We start from the raw sequence: 14,431 nt of genomic DNA on the forward strand, positions 1-14,431 counted from the left end.
TTTTTTCTTATGCTTTTATAAGTATTTGCTGTTATTATTTTATTGCTAATTTTGATTCTTATGTTGTTATTATTAGGATTTTTTCTTTGTTATTATAAAACATTGCTTATGTAGTTGTTTCCTACGTTCTCATTTTTGATAGATTGGTATTGTTTCCTACATTCTCATGTTAAGATCATTTTGTTAAATCTTTTAATAGCTAGTAACTGAACTTGATCTGAGTCATCCAATACTAATGTAGATAGTTTGATTGAATTAGGTGTTGCTTAGGGTTTAAGCAAGCTTAATAATGGGGTCTGGTTGGACAGTTGAGAAGAGAGCTCCAATCAGGAGTGATTCTCTGTTGAGTGAGTACGTGCCGGAAGTCGGGTGCCTCTCGATTATCGTGCTTGGGGCTTCGGGTGATCTCGCGAAGAAGAAGACGTTCCCTGCACTATTTCATTTGTATCGTCAAGGGTTTATTCAGTCGCATGATGTGCATATATTTGGGTATGCGAGAAGCGCGATTGCAGATGAAGATTTGAGGAATCGAATCCGCGGGTGGGATTTTATTTAATGTGTTTATTACAAATTTACAATCAAAAGTATGATGGTTTCAATGTGCTTAATCAGGGCCGTCTCCGAGAATCGTGAAAAAAAAAATTTGGGCCGAAGGCGAAAAAAATTTTGTGCCTTAACTAAAAGGTTTTTTTGGTTCGGTTTAAACAATTAAATTTTTAAATGGAGGGTTGTGCAAATTTTTTTTTTTTATAAAAATAGACTTAAATGAGTTAAGCAATTGGGTTTAAACATTAAAAATACAAATTTTTTGCATAAAAATTATATATAATTTAAAAAAAACTTTACGGGCCTACCGAATTATCGGGTCGGAGACAGTCGACCACCCAGCCCTCCTTCAAAGCCGGCACTGTGCTTAATTACTAGTGTTTTTGATCTGTAATTGCAGGTATCTGACACCATGCAAAGGTTTTGAGCAAACACATGAGGAAGATGTTGCTCAGTTTCTGCAACTGGTAATATAATAAAATATTCAACATCATTAATCATTAATAAAAGTTTGTGTTTTCGGGTTTTAAATAATTTTAAAACTTTTTATATATAGATCAAATATGTATCCGGTCCTTATGATACAGAGGAGGGCTTTCGCTTGTTAGACAAGGCGATATCTGAATACGAGCTGTCAAAAAACAGCACCGAAGGATCATCGAGACGACTCTTTTATCTTGCTCTTCCTCCGTCTGTATATCCACCCGTCTGCAAGATGATAAGAAGTTACTGCATGAACAAATGTATGCACTTTTTTGCATTATAAGCAGTGTAAACCGATAACAAGGTTAATAAAAGTTAGATTATAATTATTCATACAGCGGATCTTGGTGGTTGGACTCGCATTGTTGTTGAAAAGCCGTTTGGTCGAGACTTGGCTTCTGCTGAAGAACTCAGTTCTCAAATTGGGGAATTGTTTGATGAACCGCAGATATATCGTATCGATCATTATTTGGGAAAAGAGTTGGTGCAAAATTTGGTAACAGCAATGTTTAAAAAATCCTATTTTTTTTTTTTTGAAGTTTTGTTCAAACTTCAAATATTGGTTTTTGTTGACTTTTGTTGACTAATATGCAGATGGTTCTTCGTTTTGCAAATCGCTTCTTCTTGCCACTATGGAACCGTGACAATATTTCTAATATTCAGATTGTGTTTAGAGAGGATTTTGGAACTGAAGGGCGTGGAGGATATTTTGATCAATATGGGTAATTTCTATTATTACTCGTGTCTTATATTAATCAGTTATCTTTTAACATTCTTTTTGTTACTTCTCATGACTCTTACAAGTATTGAAATTCTCGAGCTCTATATTTTTTAACAGAATTATAAGGGACATCATACAGAATCATCTATTGCAGGTAAAGAGAAAAAGAATAACACTACATATTTTTTTTTGTATTTTAATTTTCTTATAGAAATAATAATTAAGAATTTTTGTTCATAATGCAGGTGCTTTGTCTAGTTGCTATGGAGAAGCCCGTTTCTTTAAAGCCTGAACATGTTCGTGACGAGAAAGTAAAGGTGAATGCTTTGACTTTTTTGTTATTAATTTGACTTTTTTGTTATTAATATAGCAAGCGGACTGATTAAAGAATGGTTATATGACTTAGGTTCTTCAATCTGTCCTTCCGATTGAAGACAGTGAAGTCGTGCTTGGACAATATGAAGGCTATACTGATGATCCAACGGTTCCCGATGGCTCAAACACTCCCACCTTTGCAACCATGGTTCTCAGAATTCATAATGAAAGATGGGAAGGTGTTACAGCTTATTAATATCTTCTAGGGGGTGGCAAATGTGACCCATGGGTTGAATAGGTTGTAACAAAATGTATAATGGGTCAAACTAAAAAAAGAAAATGATTGAAACGGATTTTTGATATTTCTTGAGGGTTTTTTTTTATGGAACGAGAAAAACGGAGGAAACTTTTTAGCTTTTTTACTTTTTTAGTTTTTGATTTATATTTCGAGTTATGATTTTTTAATTATTTTTTTTGAATTTTTTAATAAGGGGCTTTTGAAATGGGTCAAAATGGGTTAGAGATTTAGAAACCCATCACTAAAATATTCAAAAAAAATAATTAAAAAAATCATAACTCGAAATATAAATCAAAAAGTAAAAAAACTAAAAAGTTTCCTCCGTTTTTCTCGTTCCATAAAATAAAACCCTCAAGAAATGTCAACCCGTTTTAATCCTTTTCTTTTTTTAGTTTGACCCATTCTGACCCATTATATACATTTTATTACAACCCATCCAACCCCATGGGTCACATTTGCCACTCCTAGTATCTTCATATCCACTTCTTTTAATTCACATTCTGAAGACTTAATGCCTGCATATAGTCGTTTATGCGTAATTATATATATATATATATATATATATATATATATATATTGTAGGTGTTCCCTTTATTATGAAGGCTGGAAAAGCATTGAATTCAAGAAAGGCAGAAATTCGTGTGCAATTTAAGGATGTCCCGGGCGACATATATAAATGTATGTTAAAAAATTTACTTTATAAAAAGTAAACTTTTATTAATATTAGCTTAAGATTAATCAATATTTAATATTTATTATATACACCTTCAGGTCAAAAACAAGGTAGAAATGAGTTTGTCATCAGGCTTCAACCTTCAGAAGCCATGTACATGAAGCTAACAGTAAGTATCCCGTATTGGCGTAGTTTCATCCATTCTTTAAGGGCATTTTAGTCATTTGATAGTGTGTAGGTCAAGCAACCGGGGCTTGAGATGACAACTGCTCAGAGTGAGTTAGATTTGTCATACGGACAGAGGTATCAAGAAACCATAATTCCCGAGGCTTATGAACGTTTGATTCTCGACACGTAAGTATCAATAAATAATCAAAAGCTTAGCTACATAATTAGAAAACTAAAAAGTTTAAAAATTTCTTTTTTACAGAATAAGGGGTGACCAACAACATTTTGTTCGTCGAGATGAGCTAAAGGTATAAATCAACTATATATAATTTAGAGTCACTTAGTGTATTTATTTATAATATTAAATAAATGATTAAATGATCTAACATTATAATATCAAATAAATCTGCAGGCAGCGTGGGAGATTTTCACGCCTCTTCTGCACAGAATCGATAGAGGTGAAATGAAACCGCTTCCATACAAGCCTGGGAGCCGAGGGCCTGAAGAAGCAGACAAGTTGGCTGCAAAGACGGGTTATGTTCAAACACATGGGTATATATGGATACCTCCAACTTTGTAGGGTCTGCACCTGGTGCTTGATACGAATAAGGATGTCATGATGTTCTATGTATCACTATGTGTGTTTTGCGGGGTTTTTTCTATCGATGGGCCGAGATGGGTTGGAGGACATTTATGTATGAATGTGTGATAAACTCGAATTTGGATGCCAATAATTATAATGTTCACGCCTCTCTGCGGCATGTTTGCTTAAGAACTGGTCGATAGTAATTTTTTAGGTCGAGTTATAATTATTTTATTTTACATACATATTTACTTTATTCACATACGCAATATAAATATTCAATACTCGATTATTATTTATTATGTTAACTAAAAAATGTGTAATGGCATTAGGCTTATGACTAAACGAAGTTTGAACTCATTAAGACCGTGTTAGTGGAGAACTGCCTAAGGAGCGCTACCCTTCTAAGTAAGCGCTAGGTTTAGCCCAAGGGAGGTTAAACGGCGACAATAGGGGTGCAGAGCAATGGCGGATCAGCTTAGGGGTGGCTACCCCTCAACTTTGTGAGCGAAATGCAAAATTAGTGCAATATTTTTTCTGTTTTATGTATTGGATACTCCTATGTAAATACTATGACACCTTAAGATCTAAAATGTTTTTTGGGATACTCCTGGTGTCAAAAGAGGAGCGGCAAAGGAGGGTGGTAGCACAATAATGCCTGAAAGGGTGGAAGGGGTAGTGCAAAGGAGACGTGGTAGATTTGGTTGACGTGACTCTGACGTGGGGTGGTGGTGACATCATAGATAGTGCCCACTATGGACGGTCTAATGAGTTTAAATTAAAGCTCGTTTTGACTGTTGTTTTAATTTGTTTCTTCTCATTCAATCATAGTGTTGGAGGTGTTATGTGCTGGTCAACTAATGTCAACTCTGTTAAATGTCGGTTATAAGTTCAGGGGAAAGATTGTTACTGCTTGTGAACATTAAGGGGGTAAAGTGTAAAAGATGGAAATAGTTTGTTAATGGTTCTGGTATTCGTTATAACAGAAGTTAGGGTTTCATTTTTAGTAGTTCTTTGAATCAATTCTCTCTCAATAGTAGATCATTCTCTGTAATTGTTAGTTCGTTAGTTTCGTTTCTTCTTTGTAATCTTTTCTAATTCTGAGTATTAATAACAGTTCGTTCGTAGTTGTATTTGTCAATTTTGTCCAATTCCGCTTGAAATTGATAACAAGTGGTATCAGAGCCTTGTTGCTCTTGATTACGAAGACGGTGTTCTTGATCCAGTAGAAGGAATTGAAAGATGGTAAACGCGAAGTTTGATTTGGAGAAGTTTGATGGCAAGAATGATTTCAGTTTGTGGAGGGTTAAGATAAGGGCATTACTGGTTCATCAGGGTATATCTAATGCTCTGTTGGGAGAACCTAACATGCCGGAAACACTCACCGATCGAGAGAAGAAGGATATATTGGAGAAGGCCCATAATGCTATTATTTTGAGCCTTGGTGATAGGGTTCTTCGAGAAGTGTCTAAAGAACTCACAGCTGCTGGTGTTTGGGCAAAACTAGAAGCTCTATACATGACAAAGTCTCTTGCTAATCGTCTGTATCTCAAGAAACCGTTATATACTTTTCAAATGGCATCTGGTAAGTCTCTAGAGGACCATACAGATGAATTTAATAAGTTGGTTTTGGATTTAGAGAATATAGAGGTTGCTTTAGAAGAGGAGGATCGGGCCGTTATCTTCTTGACTTCTCTACCAACATCATATGAACATTTTGTTGATACATTGATGTATGGTAAAGAAACTTTGACAATGGAAGAAGTTTTGGCTGCCTTGAATTCAAAGGAATTAAAGAAAAGGGGTGAAGTTAGAGATGATGGTTGTGATGGGTTATATGTTAGAGGCAGGCCTGAACAAAGATCTTTAAGACCAAAGAATCAAACAAGATCGAAATCCAAGATAAAGAGAAGGTGTTATGTTTGTAATTCAGATCAGCACATAAAGAAAGATTGTCCAGAAAAAAAGAAAGAAAAAGGATAAAAGTAGTGCATCCAAAAATCAAGTAAGTCAATCTGGTACTGATTTTTTGGATGGATATGAGGGTGGTGATGCTTTTATGGTAGTGTCAAATTCAGAGTCTTGTTCTGAGTGGATAATGGATTCGGGATGCTCTTATCATATGTCTCCTAATAAAAGTTGTTTTAAGGAGATTGATATGAAAGATCTTGGTGTAGTTCAGTTAGGTGATAACAGGCCTTCTAAGATCATGGGTATTGGAACAGTTACTTTAAAATTAGATAATGGCACTAAGTTTGATCTAAAGAATGTAAGGTATATTCCTGATTTATAAAGGAATTTAGTGTCATTAGAAACTTTTGAAAGAGAAGGCTTTGAGAAATGGGAAGGCCAAGGTGATTAATGGCTCACTGGTAGTGTTATTTGGATCAAGGAGTGGTAACAATCTATGTGTTAGATGGTGATGTATTGCAAGAAAATGTTTTGGTTGCTGAGGGTAATAGTGTAATTTCAGCAGATATATGGCACAACAGGTTAGGTCATATTAGCAACCAGGGTTTATCTGAGTTGAAGAAACAGCAGGTGATAGAGAATTTGGGAAATTGTGATCTTGAGCAATGTGAACACTGTATTCTGGGTAAAGCAAAGAGGGTAAGTTTTTCTAAAGGAAAGCATAGTACTAAGGCCATTTTGGATTATGTACATGATCTATGGGGACCTGCAAGAGTTACATCACTAGGTAGAGCCAAGTATTTTTTGAGTATTATGGATGATTACTCAAAAAAGAGTTTGGGTGTATATCCTTAAAAGCAAAAAATGAAGCTTTTGAGAAATTTAAAGAATGGAAATCTTTGGTTGAGAACCAATCAGAAAAGAAGATTAAGAAACTTAGAACTGATAATGGTTTGGAGTTTTGTAGTGGTTGGTTCAATAAGTTTTGTAAAGATCAAGGGATAGCCAGACACTTAACAGTACCTGGAACCCCTCAACAAAATGGTACTGTTGAAAGAATGAACAGAGCGTTGTTAGATAAAGTAAGATGCATGTTGTCTAAATCTGGTTTACCTAAGGTGTTTTGGGCTGAAGCTGTGTCAACTGCAGCTTATTTAGTCAACAGATCACCATCTGCTGCTATTGATATGATGACTCCCATGGAGAGATGGTCTGGTAAGCCTGCTAACTATGAAAATTTAAGAGTATTTGGTGCTCTTGCATATGCTCATGTAAACCAGGGAAAGCTAGAACCTAGAGCATTGAAGTGTGTTTTTTTGGGTTATACTGAGGGAGTTAAAGCATATAGGTTATGGAGATTAGATGAAGCCAGTCCTGGGATTATTGTTAGCAGAGATGTTGCATTCAGTGAAGGGGTGATGTATAAAGAAATAATGGCTAAAGGAAAGGATAATTGTGATCAGGGGCAAAATGGTCAAATTGAGGTGGAGTTGACACCTGATAAAGATAAGTGTATTGTAAATGGTAGTTCACACACAACAGATGTTGGGGAGTCTAGTGATTATAATCTGGTTAGAGACAGAACTAGAAGAACAATAGTGAAACCATTAAGATACAGGGGAGATGAAGGAGATATATCAGCTTTTGTGTTTATGGTAGCAGAAAGTGAAGATATAAATGAACCAATTACTTATTATGAAGCAATTCATTCTAAGGATAAAAGATTGTGGATGAAAGCAATGGAAGAAGAGATGGATTCTCTCTTAAAGAATGAAACTTGGCAATTGGTTGATAAACCTGAAGATCAAAAACTAGTTGATTGTAATGGATTTACAAGGTGAAAGAAGGGATTTTAGAGATAGAAGCACCAAGATATAAGGCCAGTAGTGAAACATACATCTATAAGGGTAATTTTGTCTTTTGTTGCTAGTCATGATTATGAGCTACATCAGTTATATGTTAAGACAACATTCTTACATGGTAGTTTAGATGAAAAGATCTATATGAAACAACCTCTAGGTTTTGTAGAAGAAGGACAAAGTATAAAGTATGTTTGCTAAAAAAGGTCAATGTATGGGTTAAAACAGTCACCTAGGCAGTGGTATCTTAGGTTTGATGAGTATATGCTGTCACAAGGTTTCTCAAGGAGCAATTATGATAATTGTGTGTATTATAGAGAATGTGATGATGGGAATATGGTGTGTCTTCTACTTTATGTGGATGATATGTTGGTGGCATGTAAAAGCAGTGATGAGATCAAGGCTACAAAAAATATATTAATGAAAGAGTTTGAAATGAAGGATCTAGGTGCTGCCAAAAAGATCCTTGGTATGAAACTTGAAAGGGCCTGGGGTAAAAGGGTCCTTAAGTTGTTACAAGGTTCATACATAAAGAAAGTTTTAAGTAAATTTAGTATGGATCAAAGTACACCAGTTTTGACTCCTATAGGTCAACAATTTAAGTTGTCAAACAGGGATTCTCCTAAAACTGATGAGGAGAAGTTGCAGTTAGAAGGGGTGCCATATGCAAATGCAGTAGGTAGTCTGATGTATCTAATGGTGTGCGCAAGGCCAGATCTTGGGTATGCAGTAAGTCTTGTTAGCAGATTTTTGTCAAATCCTGGTCAACAGCATTGGGAGGCATTGAAATGGATCTTGAGGTACTTAAATGGAACTAGAAATTTTGGTTTATTATTTGGTGAAGACACAAGTTCAAGTCCTATGGTGCAAGGTTAAATTGATGCTGATTTTGGAAAGGATTTAGACAAAGGCAGATCAGTTACAGGTTGTGTTTAAAGTATGTGGAAGTGTTGTTAGCTGGAAGTCTACTTTTCAAAAGGTAGTAGCTTTGTCAACAACTGAAAGTGAATATATTGTCTTAACTGAAGCAATAGAAGAAGCAATCTGGTTAAAAGGTTTTGTCACAGAACTTGGTTATAAGGTTGATAGAGCGTTGGTGTTGTGTGATAATCAAGGTACATTGCACTTGTCTAAAAATCCAATGTTCCATGAAAGGACAAAACATATCAATGTCAAGTTGCATTTTATAAGGGAAGTAATCAGTGGTAAGGAGATTGAAGTTGAATATGTTAACACTGATTGGAATGCATCTGATATGTTAACCAAAGTAGTTTCAAGTGCAAAATTTGATTTGTGTTTGAAGTTGCTGAATATTGGTGATTAACAGCTTGTTAGTTGATCATGACATAAAGGTGGAGATTGTTGGAGGTGTTATGTGATGGTCAACTAATGTCAATTATGATAAATGTCGGTTATAAGTTCAGGGGAAAGATTGTCACTACTTGTGAACATTAAGGGGGTAAAGTGTAAAAGATGGAAATAGTTTGTTAATGGTTTTGGTGTTCGTTATAACCAGAAGTTAGGGTTTCATTTGTAGTAGTTCTTTGAATCAATTCTCTCGCAATAGTAGATCATTCTCTGTAATTGTTAGTTCGTTAGTTTCGTTTCTTCTTGTTTTCAGAAAGCCCTAATAATTGATTATCGGTGCTCTTGTAATCTTTTCTAATTCTGAGTATTAATAACAGTTCGTTCGTAGTTGTATTTGTCAATCTTGTCCAATTCCGCTTGAAATTGATAACACATAGGCATTTAAATATTAAGTAATCATCGACGGCTATAATTAAAGCTTCATGATTCGCTCAACGTCCCTATTCATATAAAACAAACCAAAAAGAAATAAAAATTTTGATTAACAAAGAACAAAATACAGTTAAAAAGGGATTAGTTTATTGATGACATGATAAGTTTACATTCAACAAGTGTCCATTAAAAAATTCATAATTCTGGATTAAATTCAAATATTTACTGTTATATACATCAATTTATTATCTTTTTACTTATGGTTAGCCATTAATCGTTTACCTTAAATATTATAACTGACTCGATTTATAATTGGTAATGTCTTAAAAAAATAATATATTCCAATTAAAAAAGGCTAATCAAAAAGATTATTTTGACCTCTTTGATTGTTTGTAAACAAAATATTTTCTTTAGTTGGATGAGTATTTACAAAAATAACCTACAAAATATATTCACACGAAAAGGTTTGAGGCACGAAATACATTACTTTAACGGCACGAAATATTGATCGCTAATCCAACGTGATGATCACATTTTTGTAAAAAATCACGTGCCATTTCACTATATTTAATTTGTTCAAGTTCAAATATTAAAAGATTATTTTATAATTCAAGATGCATGCTTTGAGATTAATTTATGAATAGTGAATATTATATAATATCATGAATTTTTAATATATATAAAAGTATCGGTGTGGTTGTCCATTCAATATAAAAATTTATATTGGAGGGCGCTATTGTTTTTCTAGAACAACGAATTTCTTGCATTTAGGCCATTGCACTTTTCAAATTTGGGCCCACTTTCGTAGACTATATTGTCTTAATCGGGCTCATGTTTGGCTATTCCTTCGGGAAACCATACAGCCGACTGCCACTTGACAATTATTGTGCCACCACAAGAGCATAATTCTCTCGCATAACACAGGATGGGACGAAAACCCGAGTGGGCTCAGGGTTTGAACTGACAATCTTTGCACAAGGCCTAGCTCAAATCCTTCATTGCTAATATCCATCCAAAAGTGGCACGAGTGGAATTCGAACTTGAGTCTTCATTGAAGAACCCAAGCCCTCCTACCACTAAACAATAAGTGGAGGATTAGAGCCACTGGCCTACAAACCATGGTGTCACAAGAATTCTTTTATACCATAAAAGAACTACATGACCTGGGTTATAAAGACACTTATACAAGATTAAGCTATTTTTAGTTGCTTGTTAAAGAATTCATTACTATGTTTGTTATGGAGTGTTTTAAGAAGGAAAAACTACAATAGACATGTTTGATATAAATTTCTCTAAGATAAGCAAAGTAATATTTGCTAACCAATACAGGCATAACAAATAAGATGTTGGTAGTTGTCATATAACCGACTTGAGCACCACTACTCATGCAAAGGAGTGTTTACAACACCATATAATCATATAATAGCAAGTGATTCAATTGATCTATAGTTTATACAAACGCCTAAACATGAATAAAAAGGCTAAATAAGTATCTTGTCAGCCAAGGCTCCAGAGATACGGGACGTGCCTTGCGACGATACCTCCCTAGCCTTTTTTCTTCTTTTTTTTCTAGATAGGTTAAAAAGGCAACATGGCAGCATCTGTCGGGCACCTCTGGAGTCTTGTCAGACAAGGTAACCTCTTAGACCATGTATTCACGTTTAGGCGTCTATATAGCTTAATTGAGACACATGTCATAATAAGGGAAGCGTCAACTCATTTTTGCATGAATTTCTGCCCCAACTAATTTAGTTTCTAGTGGTACTTATTTCTTCTTTTCTTTTCCTTTTTTCTACACCTATTTTGAAGAAATTTGGGTCAAACACATAACAAGTTTTCAAGCCAGCTTCAAAGAATCTTATCTTAATTAAATATGATAAAATTTAAAATTTTGAACTTTATTAACAAAAAATAAAATAAAATCCCATTTTGGACAAACATTGTATAATAAAGAAAAACTAGAATATTGCCTCTCGCGCGCTGCAGCAAGAACCCGTATGGATCTCGCTATGTTAACAACGTATGCTCCGGTGTATGAATCGTCTGTAACTGTAGTACTGGTAGCTTCGTATCCCTTTCAAAACTCTAATTTTTGTCAAACAAATATATTTATTTGTTTTCACAAACATGTAAAATGTACTATTGGGCATCCTCCATGGAAATGAAGGCTTGGCGGTCACATTTCATAGTGGAAATGGATGCAACCACAGCTAGTTTAAGGCCTAAGCCTTGGTGCTCTTGCTATTGTTATGTTTCCAAATTGTTAGGTTAGAATGAAATCTTAATAACACAAATACAGTTACAAATTTCAACCAAGGTAACAATCTAGGTATTGGAAATTAAAATCAATTTGAAAACAAACAATGAACCAATGTAAAGCAAGAAATTAGTTATTGTTATTACTTAAGAAATCCACCACCTATATGATAAACTTATGCTCATCTCATCTTCACCTAGTTACCGTGTCCAAGGAGGCTCAGATATCTTCAAAACTATCATCATAGCCAACACACAAAACTTATAATCATCAACATAGAAAGATGGCAACTGCTGCCATAGACGTTCGGAGTTGCCAGTAACAACAGATTCTAATCATCATTGGGTCAACGAATTTTTTTTTGAAATGGTGTGAATTAGGAAAAAAATTAGGTTAACAGGGAAGTAAAAAAAAAGGATTTTGGTGTATCCGCTATTGAGAATAGCGGATTAGGAGTTAAAAATTTGTAGGAGCCGCCATTACCAATGACGGATTACGAAAAGATTCTGTTCACACTTAATCCGCTATTGACAATAGCGGATTACATTATACACGTTCCCAACCCAGTTAACAAACTAACTAACCCCACTAACCAAACTAACCTAACTATAAACAACCAAACTAACCCCACTAACCAAACTAACCTAACTTTGGATACTAACCTAACCACAATCCTCTCTTTCTCTCTCTTAAATGCAAGTTATTAAATTCTCTCTCTCTTAAATGCATTAGTTGCAGTGAGAGAAACCCCATGCCTACCATCGATTTTGTCTAAGGCATGTAAGAAGCAATTTCATGGCAAAGTTCAAGAGTGTGAGCCTCAAAAGGATGTGTTGGGAGATCGGAAGCACAACACAACAAAGAAAATATGATCGCCTCATGGATGACCTTAAGGCAACAAACAAAGAAGCATGGCGGTACCTCCGTCAAATAGATAAAAAAATGGACAGTCTTGTATGACAGTGGGAATCGACGATGGGTTTCTCTCACTGCAACTAATGCATTTAAGAGAGAGAAAGAATTTAATAACTTGCATTTAAGAGAGAGAAAGAGAGTATTGTGGTTAGGTTAGTATCCAAAGTTAGGTTAGTTAGGTTAGTTTGATTAGTGGGGTTAGTTTGGTTGTTTATAGTTAAGTTAGTGGTTAGTGGGGTTAGTTAGTTTGTATAATGTAATCCGCTATTGCCAATAGCGGATTAAGTGTGAACAGAATCTTTTCGTAATCCGTCGTTGGTAATGGCGGCTCCTACAAATTTCTAACTCCTAATCCGCTATTTTCTCAATAGCGGATACACCAAAATCCTTTTTTTATTTACTTCCCTGTTAGCCTAATTTTTTTCCTAATTCACACCATTTCAAAAAAAAAAATTCCGGGTCAACGCAAATGGTTCAAAGCAAACTAAACTGAGAACATAAGGGACCACACATTTCACCTCACCACGGATAGTCGAAGCCTCCCGCAACACGCTTCAAATGGTTGTAACCCATACATAAAAAGTGGGAGCAGTAGATCTTTGTCGGTGGTCATGAACTTCACAATCTTCACAATCAATACAGGACGCTGAATGATCAATAAATTATATAAAATCAGCAGAAACATATTATTGTTTACGAAATCCATCATCTCTCCGACGAACCTAGGCTCATCATCACAGAGTTATTATGGCTAAGGAGGCTCAGATATCTCCAAAAGTATCACCATAGCCAACATACAAAACTTAAAGTGATATTGGGTATGTCAGAAAGCAAAGGAGTAAAAGACACGACACGTTGCTAAAGAAATACAATGAACTGGCAAAAAAAAACATGCTTCAAGTGGTTGTAACCCACACATAAAAAAATCTCTAAGTCACATATAAATAGAAAACGAAAAAAATTTAAAAAACTAAAATGTTTCCCTCGTTATTCCCGTTTAAAAAAAAACAAAAAAAACAACACTGAAAAGACACAATCCCGAAAAAAAGACACGATGGCGAAAAAGAACAAAAGACACAATTATAACTAAAAGAAGACACAATAGATCGTAAAATATAACACAATGTCGAACAAAATGATAACACAATGTTAAGTAATATGACATAATATCAAGTAAAAATGGCATAAGTCAAGGAAAAAAGACGTAATAAATTGCGAAATTAAACACAAAACATAATGATAAATAAAAAGACACAATGATGTTTTTCACTCAACATTGTGGTTTTTTTAGAACAAGAAATACGGTGAACACATATTTGTGTTTTTACTTTTTTTATTTTTTATTAAAATTTGAATTATTATTTTCTTATTAAAATTTTAAAAAAGTTTTTATAGATAGATACAAATTCACATCTTTTATACCTTTTATAAAATAACTTAACCCATATAATATAATCAAGTTGTCATTTACTCATTCAAATCCAGCAAGAATAATAATCTACTTTTAATAATAATAATAATGGTAATAGTAATCTCCATGGTGAATGGAGATATCGCCATTGAGCTTTGACTTTGTCTTCTGCTCATGGCTTCCTTTCTTCTCTGTGCTCGTTGATACATATACATACATATACATACATGAATAATAATATTATTATTATTAATAATAAAACTTCAATGAGGTCAGATCTGTTTCTTTCTTCTTCATTCTTCCCATAATCTAATTAACCCCCAATTCAATTTACAATTTTCTTGAAATTAATCAAACACAAACCCACTTTTGTTATTATTATTATTCCTATAAATTCTGAGCTATTTCCATCCAATTATTGGTTTGTTTTTTGCTATCAACTTGGTTGGTAATTAGCCTTATTATTATTATTATATTATTATTATTATTTCCTCATCCCTAGAAATTAATAATAATTTGGGGGTTTTATTGATTGATTGATGTATCAACTC

At 34.3% G+C, this 14,431-nt stretch overlaps 1 protein-coding gene across 1 annotated transcript; it reads left to right on the top strand.

Annotated features, from left to right (window-relative positions):
• The first annotated feature begins 240 nt into the window (after positions 1–240).
• LOC143549556 (glucose-6-phosphate 1-dehydrogenase, cytoplasmic isoform) lies at positions 241–3,894 on the top strand. The gene is made up of 13 exons (XM_077040441.1): positions 241–540; positions 947–1,013; positions 1,103–1,289; positions 1,368–1,525; positions 1,624–1,751; positions 1,868–1,904; positions 1,996–2,067; positions 2,157–2,304; positions 2,946–3,041; positions 3,135–3,205; positions 3,275–3,390; positions 3,467–3,512; positions 3,617–3,894. Exons 1-13 carry the CDS (start codon positions 290–292, stop codon positions 3,782–3,784), a joined length of 1,545 nt encoding a protein of 514 aa, XP_076896556.1. The 5' UTR covers positions 241–289; the 3' UTR covers positions 3,785–3,894.
• Positions 3,895–14,431: the final 10,537 nt, after the last annotated feature.

Source organism: Bidens hawaiensis, unplaced genomic scaffold (genome assembly GCF_021521415.1).
Source record: "Bidens hawaiensis isolate Kalapana, Puna unplaced genomic scaffold, B.hawaiensis_p1.1 tig00015640_1, whole genome shotgun sequence".
NCBI lineage: Eukaryota > Viridiplantae > Streptophyta > Magnoliopsida > Asterales > Asteraceae > Bidens > Bidens hawaiensis.